The sequence below is a fragment of the Serinus canaria genome, chromosome 6 (assembly GCF_022539315.1).
Source record: "Serinus canaria isolate serCan28SL12 chromosome 6, serCan2020, whole genome shotgun sequence".
NCBI lineage: Eukaryota > Metazoa > Chordata > Aves > Passeriformes > Fringillidae > Serinus > Serinus canaria.
Window position 1 is genome coordinate 11484287 of NC_066320.1, and position 15408 is coordinate 11499694.

Here is a 15408-nt window from a genome sequence, read left to right on the forward strand (position 1 = left end):
GGGCTGGCCCTCCTCCAGCCCTTCTGCACCTGCAAAGGACTGCTACACCTCTCGGGTGGGCCTGATGCTGTGCAGGTTGGAGGGCACTGACTTGGTTCTGATGTTCCCTATCCAAAGGCGTTCAATCCAGTTAAAAGACTCCCAATGATTTCAATTAGTTTTGCAACAAAGGGCTAGGCAAAGTATAGCTTTCAGTGTCACCACATGCTTATCGTGCTGACAGTCAAAATGGTTAAAAACCAGGGGTGCTGCCACAGTTAAATGAATTTTAACCCTACTGCCACCAGAAATCAGTTGGTTTCATTGAGAACAAGTGACAGAAGGTATCTTTCCAATATGCTTGAAGAGGAAAATCATGTACGCTCAGCACATACCACCTGCTTTTGAGAGCAGACCTCATGCAAAGAGCCATGATACCCCTGTGATAATCACTAAACAGAAATCACCATTGATCAGACATTTTCAGGAGTTTGTTGTTCAATATGGCCCAAACATGAGAATGATACCTGTCTATTCAAAGCTGTTGCTGTATTTTAAAAATTAACACAGACAGCACAAAGCCTGAGAAGATCAGATTTTGCCTCAGTCAGCAGAAAGACCTTAGGTAATATTTGCCTAATGTTTACTTTTAAAAATATCAGCTGGCATTTTTTAGTTTTAAAAAAACCCCACAAACTAACACAACAAGACTACAACATCTACAGGAAAAATATAGAGTATACAGCCATTTATATGTACTTATCAGAAAAAAATCCCACAAAATTATAGTAGTCCTGCTACATATTAGTTTTATTACAACAGCACTCACTTTGACTCATCAATCATTAGAGAAGACCTATTTTCACATCTGTACAAGGTGCTGTATACACAAGAAAAGATGATCCTTATCTGACACCTTTTACCAAGCATGTAAAGAATACATATTTGAAATCAAGTTACCCATTATTGTTTCCCGTTACCACAAGAACTGACCGCTAACTTATCTAACATGAAATGCAGATTTCTCACATGAAATATTCAATAGTTAATTATTAACAGCTAATGGTTACACTCATCAGTTTTCAAGGAAAAGGTACTCATAATTTTCTTTTAGCTTCAACAGGCTAGAGGTTTTCTTCCATCTCCGACCCATTAAATGTATGTGATAAAATTAGTATCAGTAGTTTCACTTAGAGGATGAGATGGACAACTCTTGGGACAATACTAGGGAGCAATTAGTAATTAGTTTTATCTTTGCAATGCTTAGAGCATAAGCAGACTATTCTGAAGAAATTTTCTGTTTTTTTTTTCCTTTAAGGAATGACTCTTCTATAGAAACATTTCTTGATTCTGAATTCTTCCCTATTCTCTCCTGATGGTAAATATTAACATTTCTTGGCAGAAAGGAAACTGGAAAAAACAGGAAAGCTACTTTTGCAGAATCAGAAGTAATATATGTTTCTTTACTGGGTAGAGTATATTCTTTTATACTAGGATTTACCATCTGTTCAGTCCCTAATTATATTTATTTCACAGCTCTACAACCAGATAGATGAAGAGGCTTTGAAACAATTTTATCTTTTACCTCAAGAGTTATGAATTCTTTTGCAAAGTTTGGCCCTGCAGGCCAAAGCCACATGACATAATGGAGCAACCCCAACTTCAAACTGATGTATAAAACATGCACAATGTGCCTGTTTTCATAAAAGTGTGTATGTGCTGCACCTGACCTCATCCAGACTTTTTTGAAGTGACTATCACTGTTGGTCAAAACAGCCTATGATACAAAATTGAAAAGGTAGCAGCCTTTACAGAACTTCTGACACTGTACTAGTATGTTATAATCAGTTCACTCCTGATTGTTAACAATGCAAGAGCCAGTCCTTACCACTCAGTAAAAACTTAGAGAGAATTCTTTTCCAAAAGCTCCTATGAAAGTTTGAAAGTTCAGCTCTTAGTAAGGTTTAAATTGGAAGAAAAAAAGGACAAAACAAGCATTAAAAACAATCACTCTTCTAAAGCAAGTCTAGCCACTAAAAGGTATTTATGACTGCCTGTACATAAAAATTAATGGTAATAAATAACACATCCACTGTATGATTGAATTAATGCTTCATTTCATCTACTGTTCCATTTTCTCTAAACGTTTGGCACTAAGTAATTTGTGATAAAAACAACATTATCTTCATATATTTCATCAAGCATGACTGCCCTATAGAGGCATTACCACCCTTTGGTCACTAACTGTGAGACAGCTGGCAATTAATACATAAGACCAAAATTTGGAGTGAGTGAAGACAGTAAGAACCCTACAGATGCTCATGACAACACACTAAACTGCAACTAACAGCTGTCTATTTCTAGGTGGTTTTGTTGACAAATAAGCTTTATTACAAGCTGAGCAAGAAATGAGAAGCCCCCCCCAGAGCGTGCCTGAGTCAGACTGACCTGAAAATGAACCAGGGTGCAATTCCTGCTGGGATTGATTGGAACTGTACTCATTTCAACCAAGATTCAATTTGGTACACATGTAAAGGTCCACCACTTAATGTAATGAAGTGTTAGGTAGGAACTTCCTCAAAGCATTGGAAGGTGTCTAATGACAATAATTTGTACTTATATAACAGAGTTTGCCAAAGACCTTATATTTATTCAAAAATCAGCCACCTTGAGTAGTATCTGTTATTACAGACAGTTTGACAGATTGGAAAACTATAACACAAATAATTACCCTGCCAGCTAGAAAGCATGAAATTTCACTCCCATGCAGAAGGGCTAGCCGGAAGACCAACAGCTCTCCCCACATAAATCCATTAAGCAGGACTCTAATTACAGGTTATAGAGGATTAAGGAGGTGGATAGGTCCTACACTGCTCTTTCAATACAGAAGTTAACTCACATGAATCAATAAAAAGGTCTAAGGCAAAAATAAAATTTCACACTCAAGTTTGAGCTGACTTCTAGACTACAAAGACTTAAAAAAGCCCTGAGATTGGGAGGTTCTTTTTGACAACCCAGTGCTCATTCTGTTCACAAAGCATAGAAGTTTGCAATCCAACCAACTGCCCTACATTAGACAGCAGGCATTCAGCTGAATTTTTTTCTATATGCAACACTTGACCATTCTGTTAACGACAAATTAAATTTAGAAAGAAATTAACAATAAAATCCCCACCCTGAAAGCATTTGTTGCATGCGTGCACATCCTCACATGGCTTACATTCTGCTCTCTGTAAGTGCATTTAACCAACAGTAACACTATGAAAGCCCTCCTTGATCAGTCTACTTCAGTTTTCTCTCATAGCTCAATTAACTTTTAAAAATCAAAGATTGTTCCTAAGAACAGGCCAGACCTGAATTACTTTCTAGTGTAAGTGCCCACATTTTATTAAATATGAATCCTTAGATTTAGATTCTTGTGATGCATTATTAAGTCACAATTTATTTTAAATAGCTGAGCCCTGTTTCAACTTTGAGACTAAGTAGCTGTGTTTCTGTAGTGTCTGCTACATCAGGATTCTAGTCCCCTGACTAGAGTTCTGGGTAATTTTGTTGCTAGTAAAAGGAATAGCAGAAAAAGCTCTGTGTGGAGTATTCAAGATCATCTGATGATGGGGAAGGATTTAATTGTGTGTCTAATGATAATCAGCACCTCACATATATATCTACATTGCCTTTGTTAAGTAAGGTTCTTGCATACGGTCTTGGTTGTTCTAATTTAATCTCTTAAATTAGGTTTAATTAATTTAAGTTCTTTTACAAAATTTGAAGTAGCTGGCTACATTAATTGTTTCAGGAAATACAAAGCATACTTTATTTTGTTTTGTTTGAATTAACAGAAAAGTCTTGTGGATTAGAGATAAGATACTGTGAACTTTAATGCTAAGCTTTTGGCCCAAATGTAATCTGATGCAAATACAAATGGTGCTTCATCAACAGCTTCATCATTGATTGTAGTTAATACTGTACTTAATGGCTTTTCATCTTTTGTTTAATTAAAACAAATAGAAAACTTAATTCTTCTTCACACTATACTTCACCACTGTCTTACAGACTGATTACAAAACATACATGAAAATAAACAGTTCCAGGTGGAAAAAGTAGTTGGAGAGCCAAAGGATGTCTCATTCTAATATACCACCTGAAAGATTTTGAGCAGTTACAGTTAAATTACAGACAACAGCATACACCAAAGCAGTGATGCAAGTATTCCAAATCCCAAAGTGGCTGCTGCAGTTATTGTATATAAGAAGTTATGCCACAGAAATTTTGTTTCTAGAGGGGCATCTCATAGGTAAAGAGGAGTAATTTAGAAATTGCTCCCAGTGTCTTCCCCAGTAGGGCATTTCAAGGGCAATACTCAAGAGAAATATGCAGGAACTGCCTAATACTGGGCAGGCTGCTCTACTACAGGCAGGATATCGGATGACTCAGTACTGCTGGAAATGCTGGTATTTAGGTTTAGTAGAAGAAAGTATTTCTTCTTTGACATGTGACAGTTTCAGTGGAAAATTGCCACGAAAGAAGTGAGTTGTGCCTATCTTATCTATTATCTAGTAATGTAGCACACAGCCCCTGTGAGATAGCCTTCCTTTATAGACTCTAGAGGAACAAAGGCTAAAAGGTCAAACGAGAATCAGGCATCTAAAAACTACAAAACTACACCTAAGAGAGCACAAATACTGCACCACATTCTCTGCAGACTAGCCACTAATTCCACTTTGTCTTCTGAAAAGCTTCTCCCAAGTGTAAAATTATTTTAAAATATTAAGTTTTCTTTGGTGTTTTTTTTTTTTTTTTTTTTTTTTTTTTTTGTTAAGTGTGTTTCCAATCAGTCATTTCATAAGCAACTAAAAAAGAGGAAATTGAGGTAGTCTGGAAAGCCAGTGATGATATATTAATTATACTTCTAAAAAAGGACTGTATTTATTCTCAAGGGCAAAAATAAAAGGCATAGTTATTGCATGGTTTTTCCATAAATGCAACAAAATTATGAAAAACTATCCAACCCCAACCCCCAAAGCTGTTTTCAGACAAATTTGCATATGCAAATGCACTGGTACAAAGATGTCCCTAAGCTCCACTCCAACACAAAAGTTCAAGTTAGTTAGGCTATCACAGAACTTAGGTACAAGGAATTCAGACTCATTACACTCTCATAGTCCTTTACTAACAAAAAAACTCTACACTAAAACAAATTTATACTATTTGTGATTTTTTTTTAATGTGATGCTGAGGTAAAGAAAGCCTTCAAAAAAAAAAAACCTCTCAGAAACATAAATCACAGAATGAATGCTCAATCCTGTCTACACTTTATCTCCAGCTTTTGCTTTGTCCTAGGTTGTGCAGGCAAGAATTACAAATAGTGATCCTCTACATAATTTGGTAATCAAAGGCTTCACATCATCTTCTTTCAGTGTCCTTTAACGTTCATGTTTTCTCTAAACTAACACAGCACACAAGCGCTGTCTGATCCTCACCTGATACAAGAGCATACAGAACATCCTCTGATCTATGGCTACACCCACAGTACAATTGCTTTGCATGCAATACATTTCCAATGATGGTTAAAACACAGAACATCAGTGAAATGTTTTCAGCATCAAGAAAAGCCAATTGTATTTAAATAAACGTCAGGCAAGTGTCTGATGAGAGACACGATGTACAAGTTTATCTCTAGGGCATGACTTGAAGCTTGAAAGCCCACTTGATCTGAGCACAGATTTGAAAACAGAGGTGTCACTTCACTATGTGTGGGGCAATAGCAAAGAGAAAATCGGAGTTTCTTTAGTGCTTGCTGCAATTACAGATACCCTGTAGTCCGTAGCGCTGAGCAGCGCATGAAGCAGTGTTGCTGCCCCCAGCAGTGGTAACAAGCATTTCAAGGAGCAGATCTGTCACACAACACGCTGTGCAGCCTGCAGTGCTGTGGGCTGGGCCCAGACTCACCTGTGAGAGAGGGTGGGTTTCATGGAGCTCATAGAGTTCATGGGGGGTTGCATGGGGAGCTTCCCGGGAGGATCGTTCTGCCGGCTTTTCTGGTGGCGAAGCAGCAAGAGCCGTCCCAGCTCCTCACACCACGATGAAAGCAGTGCTGTGCAAACAGAACAAATGACAGTGAGCACACATCTGAGGAACCAGCGCAGCCCAGTGCAGGTGCAAGCCACTGTAACAGGAGTCAAGACCTGGACAAAGGCCACAAGTGCAAAGCTTGTCCATGAATCACCACTCACACTTTTATCCTATCAGAGTCTGTAATTGCCCTACACTATCATAAGAACATTTTTACCCAAGTTACAAACATTCTGCATAGCCCAGGAGGTACAAGAGGACTTGTCTGAGTAGCACGGAGATGAAGAATGGATGAAGCAAAAGGACATGGGATAGCTGTTACAAATGAAGTAACATGCAGAATAATTCATCTCACACTAACAGAAACATAACAAAAACATAGACAAGACATCATTTACAGAGGGGAGCAAAGAAAAAACATCTCTTTTCTGTTCAGCTGTTTTTTTCATAAGATTAATTGGAGAGAAACCCATGTGCACAAATTAATTTCCTAAACTGCTATGAGCTACCAGTCTTGAATAGATAAACAGGAGAATGATGTATGGATACAAAGTTAGGCACTTAAATCTATATCTGACCCAGCACAACCCCTAAATGTGTATTTCCATTATGTGCCTAATCTTGTAGTCAATGAGGGTAATTCTGTGCTTACAGGAAAATCATGCTTATGAACTATGAAGATGCAGAGATTTCTTAGAGAGAAGAAGAACTTGTAACTCTTTCTAAAGACATGAAAGGGGTCATTATACCTGAAAATGTGGCCTCTCCCTTATGCACCCACACTCAGAAAAGACCAGGCCCAGTTATAGAAACCACCTACTCTGCAGTAAGCAGAGCCCCACAAAGTGACTGCACTGCTCCGATGGATGCACCCAACCAAGACACCCCACCAAAGCCTCCAGCAACATCCACAGGAGCTTTAAAGCTATCTACTTAATTCCAGCATCATAAGTGACTCTGGTAAAAAGTCAGCCAGGTATGAGAACACAGTGAGGAGTTAAACTGGAACAAAGTGCAGACTAATTGAAAAATCCTGCAGTGGAAAGAAATCAACTTTTCAAGTGGAAGTGCTTGGGCTTTTTTCTTCTTTAAAGGATGTTTTACAAAACCCTCAGAACAAAAAATGCTTCATGTTTAATTTTTAACTAAGTGCCTTCCTGAGGTGTTGCAGACTGAACACAAATCAACAGATTTTATGGGTGGGTGAGAACCAGAAGACTACTGAAAACCCAAGCTGCCATAGCAGTTTAGGGTAGTAAGAAACTCTAGCTGTAATTTCAGGCTTGCTCATTTAAAAGAGACAAGTGCAGAATCTTCTAAAATTGAGGCTCCTGTTTTCATGTCTTAATTTTCTAGTGGTTTTCTTTCCACCAAATGACATAATCATAAGCAGTAGCTAACTATCATTTCAGTGTACACCATCTTCTTTTCCCAGCAGCTACTCACATGAACTGTTAACACAGAACAAATTCCAAAGAGACTAACTGTAAAGTCATATTTGTGGGGCAGAAAAAAGAACCTGCTTTACCAAAACCACACACAAATATGTTTTTTCAGTACAAGAAACAATTGGATTTTCTCAAGTTAAATGGCCACACAAGAAAAATACTTATTGCCTGGGCCATTGCTGTGAATTAATCACACAATTGCACAAAGAAGGGGTAGTAATTTTATTGCATTTGGACAAAGAAGAGGTAGCAATTTTATTGCATTTATCAAGCAGAAGGTCAAGAAAGGTGTTTAGGGAGGCATTTTAGAGCACTGCTGTGACAAAAGGGGGCCATCGTTTCTTTATGTAACTAAATATGGTCACTCGGAAACTGTCAGCCTCACACGTAGCCTACAAAAAACATTCCCTCAAGCTCTGTGAAATGTTCCAGCAACGAGTGTCAGTCTAAGCTGCTTCTCTATTAGCCAAGGAATCTGTCAACAAGCATTTGATCAAATTATACTCACCTTTTATCCCTGGCATATCATTACTAATGTGCCAGTGACAAAGGCCCCCCTCCCCCTTTCCAGCCGCCTGGAGATACAAATCCCTGCCTCGCAGGGTTTCTTCCCCTGCCCACAGCCACTTGAGCTAGGGAAACACGAACAAAGTATTCTGCCGAACACTTAAGGCAGCCATCACGGAGTAATAGTGGATGAGTAATAGTGGATGCTGAGCACTTTCACAGCCGAGTGTAATTACTACAGAATCATCCATCTTAGACGAGGCTATGATGGGAGAAGGGAGTTGCTCCTTCTGCACACCTATGTGCACTTGACAAGTAAGATAAAAAGCAACAACCCAGTGGATCTGAGGGCATGAATCTGCAAACAAAAGCCAAACCTGCTTGGAAAAAAAAAGCAGTGTAACTGCCAGAAAAAGGATATGCCAATGAGACCATTGCTTTGGTGAGGTGAAGATAAGAAAACATCTTAATGAGTTGTTATTATTACCAATATCCAGTATGTAGATTTATAAAGGGAAAATATAAACCATGAAAGAACAAAGAGGTCCTCAAGATAAGCTGGATGGTTTTATTCTACAAGTTATCTGGAGAGGTCTTGTGTTTTTAGAAACTGAGAGACTGCAGGTAAAAACCTAGGAAATTTACTCATCCCTATCAGCACTCATTATAGTTCAACCTTTCCTCCCTCAGGACATTTCAACCCATGTACCATGTATAATAATCACTCTCTTCCCTGTGTTGGTACTTGTGCATGGAATGAAAACAAAGCTGTTTGTAGCTACCTTAGGAGCTACCAGTTCCCCTCTGACCTGCTCTATCCTCCTTCTAAAAGAGTCTACTCCCTTCTGCTGGAACACACAAGGCAGCCTCCCACCTCTCCTGCCCCATCCACCTCCAGTGCTCTGCTCTCTGCTCGGTAAGACGAATATATACCCTGCCAACACACATCTGGTACAGCTGGCTTTTGGAGAACATCACTTCCTGGGCTATTCAAGCAAGATAAAACAAACTCAAAATGAATTTACAGATTACACTATTCATCTTTAGTGTACTTAGTTACTGCTTTTTATGCTGACAGTATTAGGCGTATCTCAACTCATTTACACTCAAAGCACGAGAATTTCAGTATCATACTATAATGAACAGATAAAGCAGCAAGCACAAAGGACAGCTACAGATGGTGCCAACAGTCAGTCTCACCCTCTCTCATAGCACAGCCAAGCAGCTGCTTTTTCTCCCCCTCGGCCCCTCCTCCTTGTACAACAGGAGCACAGATTTTGCAGATGGACCATCCACACCGTCTCTCGCAGCCCCTTGCTGCGGCAGTTTAATGATCAGATTTAAATCGTGTTCCTCTGCTGCATTGCTACAATGTCCCTTGCATACAATGATGTGCCTTTCCTGCTTAAGTTGAACTCAACTGTTGCAATGAGAGGAAAGGAAGAATCCTTACATGTGCACACAGCCCCCAATAAGCCCTGTAAACAGCCCAGGTGTAAAATACACACCAAAATTGACATTTTCTTCCAACTCCTGTTCAGTCATAGAGGGCTTTGCTAGCTCATGCAAAAATACACAGAATAATGGCGATCAAATAACGTACTGACAGTTTAAGTGTATTCACACATTTATTTGGCTTAAAGGGACACTCTCTGGGATGATTGGTGCAATATTTGACCTACTTTTCTCCATTTGCAAAACCTGTATAATTCTTAATGGGATTGCATTTCACTTTTAGCACTGATCTATTTCCACAGGAATAAATCAATACCGATTTGCTAATGACGACTGCGTTAAGAAACCAACACAGACATGAGCAGCCTCAGCTTTCACATTTGTGAACAGCAGAAATACAGATTTAAAAACAAGAGAAATTTCAATTACAACTAGCCCAAGGGGTTTCCCTAAGGAAGCAAAAGAAAAAAATGAGTTCAGAGATACTCAGTTTGCTGCTACCCAGTCCCATTTTTGTTTTTCTATTCTTTGAAGAGGACCAGACATTGTAAGAGTGGGTCTCAGCACACAATGTGACTGACCTCTCCTTAAAATACTCATAAATACTCCCACGCACCCAAAGTTGGCAACACTTTATGTCCTTCTGGATGTGTCCAATGGTCTTAAATTCTTTCATTGAAAAAATATCATAAGACATGGCAATGTATCCACATTGGGATCCTGGGGACAAGGAGGGGAAAGAAGGCTGGAAGGCAATTTTTTTTTTCCCTCCCAGTCAGCCCAAGTCACATTTTAAACATTTCTCTGCAACCACAGAGCTAAGCCTTGCTTAAAAGAGAAAGGAAGCAATTGTTATTTAATCCCCTGTCTCTAGGAGCCAAGTCTTTAAGAACATGCCAAATATCACAAGATTTGCGACACAATTATTAGGACCGGCCACATCCCCTGGTACTGTTCCTTTTCTGTAAGGGCCCTTTTGTGCCGAAAACCTGCCAGGCAGTACAGAAAGGCCCCCACTGCTCGCTCCGTGGCACCTTTCCATCCCTCACAGCCACGACTGCCCATCGCCCAGCAGCAGCAGCACAACTGCTTTGTAAGTGCTGGGGCCCTTCCATTAGGAAAATCAAGGAGCTTGAGCTGGGTGAAGCCACAGATCATGCCCAGGCTGCTTGCCCCACTTAATACTTCTTGACAATAAATGATGCTGGCATACCTGTAAATATTACATGATGGATGCTGATGATGCAGGTCAAATGTAATTTTATAGCCATAGCACAGAAGATTGGTACAGCCCATTACAACCATTTTTGGGCCAGGGACCAGAAAAAGTAAAGAAATTAGGGTGTGCAGTCAATGCTACCCCACAGAGGCACTGCTGCATTTCCCCAGCTGCACCCAGCCTGGCCCCGGGAGCTGCAATCTCTGGCACTGCAAAGTGCCACAGTAAGCACCTCGAGTGCAGGAGCTGCAGCTCCCTAGAAAGCAAAATACAGAGAAGCACAGTGCTAATCTATTTACCTATTATGATACCCTAGTATTAGTTACAGCTTATCACCTCAGTAAATCGCTGCCTCTTGTTAGGGAATGTGCTTAAAGGTGCAGCAAACTGTTATTTACAGGCAGACACTGTATTTACAGCCACAAAGACAGGTGAGGAGGGGATAGGACAACAGCTCAGTAATTTCAATGCCTTCTGCTTCCCGGGAGACTGCTGGAAGAGCACAATAGGATTACTGCTTCCTTGCTGCAGTTAAGCTGCAGTAGATAGTTCAATAGGCAGACTGGCAGATCCATATTTCTTATTCGCTGCAATGAAAATATTAGGAAAAAAGGAGGAGTTTGATTTGGAGAACTATCTGTTCAGCACCATCTCACTAGATTGGTTTCATGTCTCAGAAGGAAATGCATTTGGCTGAAAAGATATTTACAGCATAAGTAAGAAAATACATCATTTTTCACCAATCATATCCATTAATTTTATATTGCTTTTAGAAACAAGTCTGTATTTTTTTACATGGAGAATTCCAGATAAGTAGAATACAGAGCTACTGAGTGCTTTCTCTCCTCTACAGACTGCAATCTAAATACAGTTGTTATAAAGCATCCAGTGAGGTAATTTGGTGGGAAGGAAAGGGAAGCAGCAATGAGAAGAGAATGAGAGAAGTGGAAATAACTATTGTCTTGGTTATTTAGAGGAGTTAGTCTTTCTACATAGAAAAATGGAGACTATATCATGTTTGGAAATATACACTGAAAATGTTAACACCTAAAGCTGAATGTGCTGACAGTATTAGAAAAATAAGGTCAATTGCATTAAAAGGATGGAATCTTTGCAATTTTGTGAAACTGAAAATCAGATGTTTTCCATGTGTTTTAAAAGCCATTTTGCTTTTAAAGGGCTAGGAAATGGAGAGAGGGAGAAACCGCTCATGTCAAACTTTTTCAAGAATTGATTTTCCTGCAGCTCTCCTCCTTGCATACCCCAGCAGAGCCTGGCAGTGGCTGGCTCACCTGTCAGACAGGGCAGCAAAGCAGGGCCACAACCCCAGGATGTAGCAGTCCATTAGCAGAGATTTGTGTTTGTCCCTCCTCTGCAGTTCTCTCAAGGTACTGCTCCATGGCCTAACCCTGTGACAGAGGAGCCCTACCCTGTCGTTACACAGGCTACTGCTCGGTGTCTGCCTCAACACTGACAGCACAAAAGGAGTATGCTCACTCGCAGGTGTTTGCTGCCACCTCATCCTGGGAGGCTTGCACCCAGCTGGCTGCTTTTCTGGAGCACCTGAGGATTGTGGCTGCTCTTCTCCATCAGGCAAAATCAGTGATGTTAGCTTAGAAGTCCAAGTAAGTTGGATTAAATGGACTGATTTTATCTAAAAAGTGCCAACACAAACTTGCCCCCTGTAGGGAGGAGAATCCCCTCCAAAGGCACACAGATTTAAAAAGTCCTTATCCCAGCAACTGCACAGCAAACTGGGTGGAACTGAATTCCCCAGCAGAGCAAGGGGGAAGCTGGCTCAGATCCTCATTTGGGAGGCATGAACGGCCCTGCTAATGACAACAGGAACACAAAGTTGACACCCACAATTCAACAGTGTGGAACAGGGCATGATACACATTTCTAACCCTAATATGAAAGTAATGCCTTTTATCAAGAATGCCTCCTTCATTACTACAGCTACAGCTGTGTCCAGCAGAAATACACAGCTTTGCCCCAGTAGGATCTATAATGCAATTATGTATTACAATTAAAAAACAAAAAATGATGCAGGTTTGTAGGAAAATAGATAATGAAGGGAACACCTAATTAACCTGAATGTAGTATCACATTAATTGGCAGAGGTTTTATTCAATAAAACCCTTACTGCAAACCTGAGAGTTATTCAGCATGTGCTTTCAGGACTGCTGCCTGCGACTGACACCACGTACAAAATCTGGTCTTGAATATGGGTCCAGCTTGCCTTGGCATATCTTCAATTCTTCACAAATACCTCTCAAGACACATATATATGTAGGCTTCCCTAAAGGCTCTTGCCAACTGGAATAGTACATGCTGGAGACACAGATTTGAATACTGCCATCCTCACCCCATGCCTTCAGTGGAACTGGGATTCCCTAATTTCCTTCTACACTTGCCAAAACTTGGCAGAGGATCTTACCAGATTCACTACATTAACTTTGAAGTAATACATTACAAAACATAGCAACAATGGCTCAATTTGGCAAGCAAAAACACTCTGTACAGATCCAGATAAAATACGTAAGCAACTCATTTAGGCTTAGCTCTGCCCAAGCTGCTACAGAAAGCACAGCCCATTATAGAAAGAGAAGACAACATTGGTGAAAGGCTACCAGCAAGTGAATCTTGGATAAGGCTTTTCAAAAAAATACACTCCAATAGCATTAGACTGCATGTTTTCTTACTTATCCAATTGTTGGTTTCACTGCTTAGACTTCAAACAACAGCATCTTTCATTACTGCTGTTTGCTTTTGTTTTCTAATGCCAGTTCTAGTCATCAACAGATTTCATACATAATCCAGACATCTGAAAAATGAGACTGACACACTTGAACCCATCTTTGTCAACAGATAAAGCAGTGACCTACAGGTGAGAGGCTCAGTTTCATTTAATCCATCCTCAGCCCTCCAATTACTACTGTAAACAACTCCTGAGCTAATACCACTACTGACATCTGAAAGTGCTAGGAAAAAACCTAACAGATGAATTTAACAAGAGCTGGAACACAAGGAAGCCATGCACAATCACCACAACGAAGGAAGTCTGGAAGAGGGAAAATCTGGTGTCTATCATTAAACGAAAGAAAAGAATAACTACAGAACTAGAGGTTCAGCTTCCTATCATGGAAACCTATCCCAAATTATTCAAAAGGACCAAGAGGAAAGAAAAAAAAATTAGTAACAACCAAAATTGACTTTTCAGAAACAAATCATGTCTTACCTCTGTATTTTCTTTATGCTAGCAGACAACAGACCTTGAGCATAGATTAGTTTGATTTCAGTCAGGCTTTAGTGCTGCTTAATAGGACATTCCCATAAATAAACAAGGGAAATTAGGTCTAGGTGAACACAACACAAAATGGCAGGAAACTTAAGGCTTACCAAACTATTAAACCAACAGTCACTAATAGAAATGAGCATTACCAGATTGCTCAGAGGGCCAACGAAGGCAGTAGCTGTGCTGTGCTGCCAAAGCACACCCAGCCAGCCTCCTTGGCTTCATGAGTGGGACTCAAGCTTGGGAAATGCACACTGCTTTCTGTCTACCCCATCAGAATGTACAGCCACAGAAGGGGGAGAAAAGTAATCAGAATGATTAGAAAAAGCCCTATCAATATACCCTGCAGGAAATGATTATATGGATTAGGGCTTTTGGTGGGTTTGGTTTGAGCTTTCTTTTTTACAAGAGGGAAGACTGACAGCAGTGTTCTGATTTACTGAATAACAAAGCATTAACTGTATCCACAGCAGAAACACCAATAATATAGAGATAAAAAAGACACAGGTTAGATATTAGGAGCATTATAATGCTTTTAAATACCCTAAGGGGTAAGGTGAGGAATTTCCATAAATGGAGATGCAGAGGAAGGGTCAGGTACAGATCTAGGGAGAATGGATTCTTCAGCTAAGAGCACAAATGACTTTTTGAAGTTTTCTAGAATTAAATGAAATCTGTGTTTGTGAACAGAGGAAATTCAATCAGTCTGCATTGGGAACGTATTTAAATCTGGCTTGTATTCACAATCATCCCAAAAAGACATCTTAGCTACAGTGTGGGGAGCTCCTGTAGAGACTGCTGAAGTGGCCATCCAGCTACATGGCTTACTGGCTAAGTTTTAAAGATGAAAGAAACTGAGAGCAGGTGATGTGCTGAAGGTCACACCATTTGTGACAGAACAGAGTCCCAGAACAGAGGGGATCATATACCTTCCTCTCTTTGCAAGGAAAAACCACAACCACCACATCAAGGGGTTACTGCTCTGTGCCCACAGTCTCTGTGCCTGCCATGGAACATTTTCAAACAACAACTGTAAAACATCTGGAGAGGCTTTCAAGGAGAGGAAAAAAAATTACAAAAACCACACAACCAAATTTTATAGCAGAAACGTGTTTCCAAAGTTAACACTGCACAGCCAGAACTCAGAAGGACCAAAAGCTATTTTAGGAACTTTAGGCTTTTTAGTTCTGCCGTCTTGCTTTTTGTTTTAACTTTACATTATTTTTTATTTTTACAGGAAAAGAATGTTTTATCAGGTGTCCTCAGATTTTTATTTTTGTATGACTAGTGTAATATAAACTTTGCCAACTTCTCTATAATTGCTGAAGGAAAAAAACTGCTTGCTTTCAAAGCTGGGGGTTACAAGACCATTTTTCATACTATCCAAACTTTGTAGTTGAACAGAGCTAAGCTAGAAGTACCCTAACCCT

General features: G+C 39.9%; 1 protein-coding gene across 11 annotated transcripts in view; it reads right to left on the reverse strand.

The window, feature by feature from the left end:
* ZMIZ1 (zinc finger MIZ-type containing 1) overlaps nt 1-15408 on the reverse strand; it is a 336761-nt gene that overhangs the window by 45690 nt on the left and 275663 nt on the right. For all 11 annotated transcript variants that reach the window (XM_050975941.1, XM_050975945.1, XM_018910990.3 and 8 more), the window contains one exon: nt 5929-6073. In XM_050975941.1, the coding sequence (XP_050831898.1) occupies nt 5929-6073 (145 nt within the window). The remainder of the gene's footprint in view (nt 1-5928; nt 6074-15408) is intronic.